This window comes from Xyrauchen texanus, chromosome 5 (assembly GCF_025860055.1).
Source record: "Xyrauchen texanus isolate HMW12.3.18 chromosome 5, RBS_HiC_50CHRs, whole genome shotgun sequence".
NCBI lineage: Eukaryota > Metazoa > Chordata > Actinopteri > Cypriniformes > Catostomidae > Xyrauchen > Xyrauchen texanus.
The window spans coordinates 7,872,336-7,883,045 of NC_068280.1; the positions used below are offsets into that span (position 1 = coordinate 7,872,336).

A 10,710-nucleotide genomic window follows, 5' to 3' on the forward strand; every position below is an offset into this window, starting at 1 on the left:
ATATAGATGTTGGTTTATACTTTAAGGTTACTTTTACTGGGCTGTAAGGATCATTGACCGTAAATGTCCATCGTGTGTGCAGGTAAGAGTAACCCATACTGTGAAGTGACGATGGGCTCTCAGTGTCACATCACTAAGACGCTGCAGGACACCCTGAATCCCAAATGGAACTCAAACTGCCAGTTCTTCATCAAAGACCTGGAGCAGGACGTGCTGTGTGTCACTGTGTTTGAAAGGGATCAGTTCTCCCCGGACGGTTAGTATTAGGGATGGGCAACATGACCAAAACATTTTTTTTATATCTAGTACTTTTATTTCAAAATATAATCTAATTATTCATAAATAATATTGTATGTACTTGTAAACATATGAGAAACAGATCAGATTTAAAAAAAAAAAAATGTTAAACTTCAACTTTGTAAGCATGTAATTTTGTTTCTGTTCACTCTACCTCACTTTGCAAAGTCTAATTTATTCTTTTTCACATTCCATCACAATAAACAGATCTGAAATGTAGGTGGCACTTTAATAAATTTTAGCCCTCACAGATGTGCTTGTCCATAGACATTCAGTCTAATTTTCAGTTCAAGCACCACCCATTATGGTGCCTGGGTAGCTCAGCAAGCAGTGACGCTGACTAACCCACCTGGCATCACACCTGACATCCAGGGTGTGCTGAGTGACTCCAGCCAGGCCTCCTAAGCAACCAAATTCACCTGGTTGCAAGGGAAGGAAGAGTCACATGGGTTAGTCTCATCCTGTTTGCGATATAGTGGTTCTCACTCTCGATTGGCGCATTGTAATTTGTGTGCGGGGAATATCATGACATGACAAGTCTCTGCAGTAACGCGCCCAGCAAGCCATGTGTTAAAGATGCACGAGCTGGCTGTCTCAGAAGCGGAGGCAAGTGAAATTTGTCCTCTACCTCCCATATTGAGGTGAGCAACTGTGACACCATGAGGACCTAGTGAGCATTGGGAATTGGACATGACAAATTGGGTAGAAAATGGATGGCATATTTTGTTCAGGACATCTAAGATATAACATTAGATTATTCAGCCAAGCAAGCTCACAGAAAAGTACAAAATCTTTAGAGAACTCCCTAAAGGTAAAAGCAGATATATAAAGGTTTGGGCTACTTGGGGCTTACAGCAGCAGTTATTGGAGCATAAAAGAGATGTTTGTTTTACATCACTTACAGAAACCATATTTCACTTTATTCTTTTGAAAATCTTTCAAACTGTGAAAGATTTTTGGGCAACAAAATGATATGTACAGTCGCTGAGAATGAGAGCTTTAACTTGATGCAGTATATAACTTGTCCATTTAGGTGCTATTTTAAGGACTTCTATTTTTATATAAATATGTTTACCCCATTACCTCAAGGGAGTGCTAGTTTTCAATGCAAATGTTTTGAGGCCTTATTTTGTTATTTTAAGTAACAAATGCAGAAGTGATAGTTATCTCTATCTAATTTTCAAATCATACCTCACAAGTCTGACTTCTGTATACTGAGACTTTAACGTTATAAGCGTCAACTTTTTTGCAATATAGCACCCCACATAGCGTTTTAAGGGGTTCAATATTTTATAAATAAAAGGTACTTTATTAGATTATTATTTTTTTTATTATTGATCATTTTATTCAGAGCTTGATTAATGCAAACCAAAAGAGTAAGGTTATTCATTAACAAATGAGTGATTGAGCGCATTTACATGCACGTTCTTACACCGATTATGCTTAAGCCGACAACATATGTGGTCATATAAACGCATTACACGTCTTTCCTTTACAACGCCGCCGCCTAGCACGTTCTTACTGGCTTATCCAATGTGCGCAAGTGTTGCGCACATGCCTCTTCGCGGTTTGACGTCAAAAACAAAATAACAAAATTATTTAAAATCTTATGTAAATGCGGTTTTCTTGCTTTGTCGGATTATTAAAAAAAAAGCAGATTTTCGGCATATCATGCAAACACGCTCCGTGATAAGTCTGACATCAGTGCATAAATAGCTTCACATGATGGAAAATGAGTTAAAAACAAAAGATTCAAAACAGTAAAATGTACATCTTGTCTTATATATATGACACATCCTGCTCTTTTGTTTTTTCGTATTAAGGGGCAGTCACACTAGTCTTTTTTTGCCTGCGCAAGGGACCAGGATATAATATGTAACGTGGGAGTTCTTCTTATTTTAATAAATAATACACCACGAAAGACACATAATATTATATTCAGAATGGTAAACTATACCATCTACTCACTTTCCTGCAACAATAAAAACCATCTTTAAATAAGTATTCTTTGTATTAACAAAGAGGTGTGATGTTTCGGTCTTGTATTCTTCCATTCTTTTGCAGCGAAATGCGATATTTCTAAGCGTGAGCTTGCCTTTCTGGTCTCCCACGTTCGGATGCATTTGAATGGGAGTGAATGGTGTGCAAAGTATAGTGTGACTGTGGCTTAACTTCATTTTTCTTTGCCGCTTTCAAGTGTAAATAATGTATAGCAGTTCAGCCACACAACAACTTCTCTCACCCTATTCCTCTTCCTTGTCCTGGTAGATTTCTTGGGCAGGACGGAGATTCGACTGGCTGACATTAAGAAGGACCAGGGCTCTAAAGGCCCTATCACTAAGCGTCTGCTTTTACACGAAGTCCCTACTGGAGAAATTGTGGTCCGACTGGACCTTCAGCTCTTTGACGAACCCTGACCCATGTTGTGTGACCTGACCTTTTGACCCCCAGATTCCATATCCGCTACTCCTCTGTGGTGAAAGCCCACCAGCCTAATGTGACAATCCCACTCCACCCAGTATCATGAGTCGCAGAGTGTGAATGTGTGTATTGTGCGAGTTTGCAGAAAGCTGCAACAGTCTTAATCTGTGATCCAGATTAATTTTTATGTCCTTGGTACCATTTAAAGACAAGTCTAGTGTGCGAGTGTAAAAGGATGTACTGTAATTGAATGGTGGACATCTCAGGATGCTGTAAGTCTTAAAGATTCTATCCATTCTGATCAGAGAGCTACTGCTTATAGTAAAAATACTCCAGGAACAGGAGTGCCTCAGAACTCTTTATTCTAGAATGCACAGATTCATTCTAGAATAAACATGCATTCCAAGCGATGTGCCATTCCAGTGAAAGTCTCATTATAGTCTTAATGTTTGTTCAGCATTTTATTCCATTATTTCAGTCATTAACACTAAAAACTAAACCCAGGTTTTGATAAGGGAAACCTCTCTAGTGTCTAAAACAACTTGTTTATTTGTTTTCATTTCATTTTTCTGAAAGATATTGGTGACAATTGAACACTTGAATGAAGTCTAGATGTTTGTTTTTGTGGGTCTATTAAACCTGAGCAAGTTAGGATAAAAAATAATCTAAGTGTTTTGGCTGAATATGGCCACAAACTCTGCAAAACGATTATTTTAATATATGCAAAATTAATTGGGGTATTTTTTTTATTTTATATAACATGCACTAAAAAAAACAGACTACAAGAGTATCTCTGAAACGCTCCTAAAAGGCCATTATGATAAGCTCAAATATGTTCCAGCATGAGTTTATAAGTCTGAGCAATAATTCCGCAAATTTATTTTCATAAAGAGATTCTTCAATTTTACCCTGAGTTTTTAGTTTTCAGAATAAGCTATTTAATATATAGTGCTATATTTAAGTTAATACTGCATAACAATTGAGTTCACAGTTCGGTTTAATGTATTTGATTTTTTGTATTGTACTGTTGTTAGGCATAGTGATAAACACTGTAGTACTGTCATATTTGTAAAAAGAGAGATCTCAAGAGTTAATATTTTGTTGAACTGTGTTCTTATTTGCTTTTCATTGTCTGCAAAGAATAGCAAGATGGAATATAGTGTTACAGGTTTGCAAGGTTACTGTAGGTAGAAATGGTATTACAACAATCAGTTCAATCCTAAACCAGAGAGCAAAAGGGATCAATCGTAACCCATATCTACTGAAAAGTTTTCCAAATATGTGCATCATAGAAAGAGACAACTGTTTTACATGGTATGATCAAATGTGGCTGTGTGGATTTTACAATTTTTTGTTAGTTTACACCCCAGTTATTGCACTACTGAGCCTGAGAAATGTGCTGTTTCCTTTTAGACTGTAGCAGGGGATCTGTATCATTACATTTTTGTGTATGTTGTTTGTCAAGATGCAAAACACATATTAATATTCCACTGCTGTGCAAGTGAGATGTCAGAGTGATCAAGGTGAACAGCTATTTTGGGGCCAGCAAGTCCACTTGGTCTTTCTGTGTTTGTCAATGCGTGAGAGAGTGATTCTGAGTGCTTTGAATGGTTTTTGCTGGGTCACTTTCCCAAACCCCCTCTCGAATAATATTTTAGATGATGCAAGGGGACATGGTCACATGTTTATCTTCAATCCCCTCTTCTCTTTCTATCCTGACCTTCCCAACTTTGCCCCATCGGATATCTCCCACACTGAACATTTAAAACCAGATGATTTGCAAAGTCCCATTGATTCAACAGTAATATATGTCTATGTTTAAATCTTTGAATGGAGTATAATATATTACAACTTGAGAAGTAAATAAGTTGATGACAGTGTATTGTTATCAATGTAGAAGCAGTGTGTTGTCTTAATGTTGCAAATAAAACTCAATTGGACCAAGGTAAATATGGTTGTCCAAAACATCATTATTATTTGTCATAGTATTGTTGCTTACAATGTTTCTCATTTATGGAGTGGTGGGCTAAAGCACTAAATTGGTAAGCAGAAGGTTGTCGGTTCGATCCTCACAGCCACCACCATTGTGTCTTTGAGCACGGCACTTAACTCCAGGTTGCTCTGGGGGGATTGTCCCTATAATAAGTGCACTGTAAGTTGCTTTGGATAAAAGCCTCTTGCAAATGCATAAATGTAAAGTTTACTACAATGGTTTAAGTCAAGGAATACGGTAGTATTCATTTGATATTATGATACATAGGTAGTTTCAATTTTTGGCATACTTTAAAGGGATAGTTCAACCAAAAATGAAAATTCTCATCATTTATTCACCCCCATGCCGTCCCAGATGTGTTTGACTTACTTCTGAACGCAAATTAAGATTTTTATAAGAATATTTAATCTCTGAAGGTCCATACAATTCATGTTTTGAAGGTCCAAAAAGCACATAAAGGCAACATAAAATAATCCATAAGACTCCAGTTGTATAATCCATGTCTTCTGAAAAGATATGATAGGTGTGGGTGAGAAACATCAATATTTAAGTCCTTTTAACTCTAAATGCTCCTCCCTCCCCAGTAGGTGGCGATATGCACAAAGAATGCAAATCGGCAAAAAATATTAGAAGAATGTGAAAGTGGAGATTTATAGTAAAAAAGGACTTTAAGGTGCTGTAAGCGATTTTAACCGTTCTAGAATTTCCACAAACTGAACCGTTGGAGTAGCCACCCCCTTTATCCAAAACCTGCACTCCAAAGATACCAAATAAGGTTGTCAAAAACAACAGCAGCAAAATTGCCCGTCAACTGACAACCGTTATGAGCAACATGGCATAAAAGTGGCATTATGCCTCAATAATTTGCTGCAACTATAAAATGAGAACGTGCAAAATGATTGACAGGCAGAAAGTGTCATTGTCCGTGGACCATGGACACATTTTTGTTTGCCGTTTACAGAGCCTAGAGCTGTCAGAGACGTGAGAGATCAGGGCACTTATTTCATTAATATCCCTTCGGGAGTAGTAAAGAAATGTGCATACCTTTCCATGAAAAACAAAAATCGCTTACAGCACTGATCTGTTTCTCATCTACACCTATCATGTTGCTTCTGAAGATGTAGATTTAACCACTGGAGTCATATTGATTGCAATTATGCTGCATTTATGTGCTTTTAGAACCTTTAAAGTTTTGGTCCCCATTTACTGGGATGGCATGATTGTGAGTAAATAATTAGAGAATTTAAATTTTTGTGTGAACTATCCCTTTAAGGTCAATTTTTTTTTTATTAATATAAATTGCAATTTTAAAATAATTAAAATAAACTAAAGTACAAATATTCAATATGGTGTCAAACCATGTTTAATCAATCTTAAATATATTTTAAAATCGTCTACGATATATATAACATGTAGCATAGCAGGTTAAATTAAATGCCAACCTGTACTTAAGGGTAATTTCCAGATTTCCTAAATTTGCTACTGTTTTTCAAATAAATACCACTTTTTTTCTTACGGTTTGAGCCATTTGGTCTTGTGAAAAGAGAAAGTTCTTGAGAAAAATGTCTTGACCACAGTGACAGTGTCCTGTGACAACGTTTATTCTCTCTTTATGCATGTTAAGGGGCGTGGCATTTCAGACCTCGATTACGCAACGTTTTTATCAATTTATTATACTTATACTTTTCTTTGTTGTACAGCAATCCTGCTTGTGTTTGTTTCTGCGGGCGTTGTTCAATAAAAGTCATTTTAATCCTGTTTGAACAGCTTCTATATTATACTATATGGCTATTGAGCTCGAGCAGTCCTCATTCAAGATTAACAAGTAAACAAGCGGTGCCTATGAAAAAATATCACAGTCGAAAGAGAGCAAGAGTTAAGCTTCGAAAGGATAAAAACTTGTTTGTCACATTTCCTTTGCCTGCATTGTTATATTTTACTATTTCAATGTTGTCATCTCGTACTGTTCGTTATATTGAAGTATTTCGCGCTGTTTTCGTTCTGCACGTTCTTCAGGGATACCTTTCACGTAAAACTGCATGTTTACGCTTCCCAAAAGTATGGAAAGCCATAAGGGTAAAGATTCACGTGGTTTTTATCGCCGTATTAAGCTTTGAAACGCCGTTTTCTAAACGCCATGAGGCGTTAAGTAAACGGCATTATTCTGCAGGGTTGCCAACTCTCACGCATCTGGCGTGACACTCACGCATTCAGCCTCAATCTCACGGTGAGGCTGAATGCGTGAGTGTCACGCCAGATGCGTGAGAGTTGGCAACCCTGATTCTGTAATATTACACACACACACACACTGCAGTAAGTGAATACCAATTTGTGAATTAAAGTTAGTAAATAGGGGCTTGTTAGCGAATATCCAGCTTAGCCAAAAGTTGGCTGCAGTTATTTAATGTGCGTTTGCAATGTGAAACAAAGGTTCTCTTTGTCATTAATGATTTGAATCCTCCGACATGCCATAGATCCCTCAATCGTGATAGAGGAGGAGTTATGTACATGAGCAAATGAAGGCTTATTAAGTTATGTGAGGAGCTAAAATAACATGCATTAACTTAAGGCGTGATGGCGTACAGCGTTTTTGTAACGCCTAACACCGTTTACTTAATGACTCATGGCGTTTAGAAAACGGCGTTTCATATCTTAATACGGCGATAAAAAAAAAAAACGTGAATTTTGACCCTTATGGCTTTCTATACAAAATAAGTAATCGTCCTGAGTACTGTTGTGAGGGATGTTCGCAATAATGTCCTTCCAGAGTGCTTGGCATAAGGGTTTTAAAGGTAAATGTTCACAGTCTCTAAAGTTAAACATTTGAACACAAAAAGTAAACAGTGTACATATAACAAGCACTTTCCAAGGAAGTACAGATTTGTGTCGCATCACTTCTTTTTTTTTTTTTTTTAAAGCAATAAAGTCACAAAATACAAGTATTAATATTGTGTGTTGTATTATCATTACCTTAGAAATGGCAAAACCCAAAACTCTCCTTGATATTGCTAAACTACTGCAGCAAAAGACTAGGGAAAATAAATAGTGGAAGCAGGCTGTGATTGCTGCCACTGCATTGAAAGTTGCTGCAAGTACTACCAAACCTGCCACACCAAACCAATCTGATGCTAAGGTTGCTGTCACAGCCAACATTATTCCCACTGCAAAAGTTAAAAGTATGACCAGTATCCCTCCAGCAAAAGATGCTGTGCAAGGTTTGTCAATAGCTACCACTTTTGTGGATGAAAGACGATCTCAAGTCATTGCAGATATTGGAGCAGTAGCCAGGCCTACAACTCACAACTCTTCTAAAACTGAGGCTACCATAGCCGCCGAGGATGCCCATGTTCTTCAAGCAACAGCAGAGAATAGAACTGCCTTTGAAACTAAACCTTCCCCTAATGCGTGATATGGTAATAAGGTGATATGACTAAAGAGATAATTTCGGTTTCTGAACTCTGTTTGAACAGATGCCACAGAAGTCATTCCATCTTGGAGAAGTCACTTCTGTATCTAAAGATGTATTTGTTTCTACATTTACACAGAAATGAGTTGCTAGCAATTAAACCGTGTACACTCCTGGTAGTATGGCTACCTCCAAAGTTATGGCAACTCCTGAAATTTTATTTTCCCGTGGCTGAAGCAACCAATGCCTCAACTTATGTAAATGTGGCATCTGCACATGATCCTACAACGCTTCTTTAATCCATACATTCTCTAGAGTCTCTTCCTGCCACTTGAGGATGCTATGTTGTCTTCAATTGTCCATGCAGATAAACCATCTTCTAGCCAAGAGATTGGGTATTTTCCACTGCTGAATCCTCAGAAGTTAGATCTGGTGAAGTTGTAACCCTTCCAGGAGTTTGCAGTTGCTGACCCCATCCCAGAAGGTTTTTCACCTGAGCCAAGTGAGGAACATCCCAAGACTATATCGGCGCCTGTAAGCGCCAGTGGGGATTTCTTTAAGACTGCAAGGGAAGCTCAGCTTCCCCTATAATGTCAAAAAAATAATGGCTAAATATGTACTATTGTGTAAACAATTTATTGACTAAAAATGCATTAGAACACGTTCATCTCGAAGACGAGTTCGTTCAGAATCAGCTACATTACATATAGCAGGTCGGCTGACTGGATTTGCTTCTCATACATTCCCGTAGCGTCAGTGCATTTCCCTGTTGAAGCCGAGCGTCCATTGACTTCAATGGGGCTGCTCTGAACAGTTTTTTTCAGTGCTCTGAAAATAGACGGTCATTGGATAAATGCTGCGATTATATCCCACCCACGGACGCTCAGCGTCTCTGGGAGTGAATGAGGAGTGGGCTGGCCCGGACTCCGGGCTTCCGCGTGATGATTGGAGGATCTGTCGAAAGACTGCATCTCCTTTTGATTGACAGCTGAATCTGTACTATAAGAAGTCACTGAAGCTATTTCAGCTCAGTCCCATCATGGATTTCTCAAGTGTAGTCGAAAGACAAACTGCTGCAACCTATTTCTTTATATTTGTTTGGCGAAATTGCTAGTCAATTTGCATAATACATTTCACACAATTATACACCACATTCCTTGTTTCAGTTTTACCAAGTTTAATATATTTTGTTTTAGAGCGTTCGCTCGTTCGTTCGCTCATTTCATTCATTCATACAGTAGGCTAGGCTAGCGTTAGTATGGGTGAAACTGCGCACGATGGCAGACAGTGCTAATATTGTCGACCTGATTTTGGCGAAGCCATTTGAAAGTCTTCCTTACGAGGAAAAAATTAGAATTAAACAGCAGGGCAGATCAACACCTAAGATTGATTTAGTGCAAAAAATAGGGTAAATAAGTTTATAATGTAGGCCGAAAATGAGCTTCCCCTCTTTGAAAGACCAGCAGCCGCCACTGGTAAGCGCCGCTGAAAAGGTTGTTGATTTGACAGAAACAGTTGGAGACCTGTGGTCTCCAATATTTTGACTGATCTGGTTTAAATGCAAACCAAAGTGTTAGATAAAGAGGTGCACGATGGCACAGCTGTTTCTAAAGCCAAGCCACTCCTGAAGCTACAGTAGTGATCTCTAAAGTTTCAACCCTTCTAGAAGTTTCTCTTGAAGAAGTTGTTGCAACACCAGAATAAGCAGCAGTCTCTTATCTCATCCCAGAGGTACCTTCACCTGAACCAACTGAGGAACCTCCAGTTGTTGAGAACATCAGCCTATGTAAGTGAAGCTGGTAACTGGTGAATGGTAGCTGGTATAGCAGAAGTGACTGGTGATGCTCCAAGCTCTAATCATTTGAAGGACCCAGTTCTAGTGCAGACTGGGGTTTTAGATGAAGAGGTGCAGACATATGTAGTTGGAGAGTCGCCTGAAGGTATGCCACTTTTCCTGCAATCAACACCTTCATCAATCCGTATTTTACAAATAAAGAGTAATCCTTAGATTTTTGCAACCTCCTTCATTTTGGTAGACGGATTTTGCTCGATATCACGATATTGTAAGACAATGCAAGTGATAAATTACCATAAAGATAGCGTCCACAAGCTCATGTTTATATACTTTTTAGCTATAACCACATTATAGCCAGAGATTAAATTGTTCTTGAAATAGGTTTACTCATAGATTTAAATCTTTCTGTTTTGCCTTTTAAATATACATTTCTATAAGAAGTTTGTACCTTGTTGTGCTTCATATAATGCTTCTGTTATTCCCCCTCCCCAAATAAAATGCATTAGTTTGGTGTCGGTAAAAAAAAGTTTGTGCATGGTTTATATAATATTATTCCTTCTTTACAGTCCATTTGCTTTCTGTTTTTAATTTAATGTCTAGTTCTAACATCTGGGATACACAGCCTTATTTTCCTCGTAGAAAATATGAATATGACCTAAAATATGCACTGCATTAATCCATGCTAGCTTTAGAAGAGTTTAATGCAGACATGCCATGCTGTTAAAACATGAGGTAGTGTATTTTACATCTTATCAATCTAAAATATGTCTGAATATAAGAGCTAACTTTCTGTAACAA

At 37.9% G+C, this 10,710-nt stretch overlaps 1 protein-coding gene across 2 annotated transcripts in view; it reads left to right on the forward strand.

Annotated features, from left to right (window-relative positions):
* The window catches only part of LOC127643491 (intersectin-1-like), an 82,941-nt gene extending 78,283 nt beyond the window's left edge, over positions 1–4,658 (forward strand). For both annotated transcript variants that reach the window (XM_052126286.1, XM_052126287.1), the window contains 2 exons: positions 83–256; positions 2,566–4,658. In XM_052126286.1, coding sequence (XP_051982246.1) covers positions 83–256; positions 2,566–2,714 — 323 coding nt within the window. In that variant the 3' untranslated portion in view covers positions 2,715–4,658. The remainder of the gene's footprint in view (positions 1–82; positions 257–2,565) is intronic.
* Positions 4,659–10,710: the final 6,052 nt, after the last annotated feature.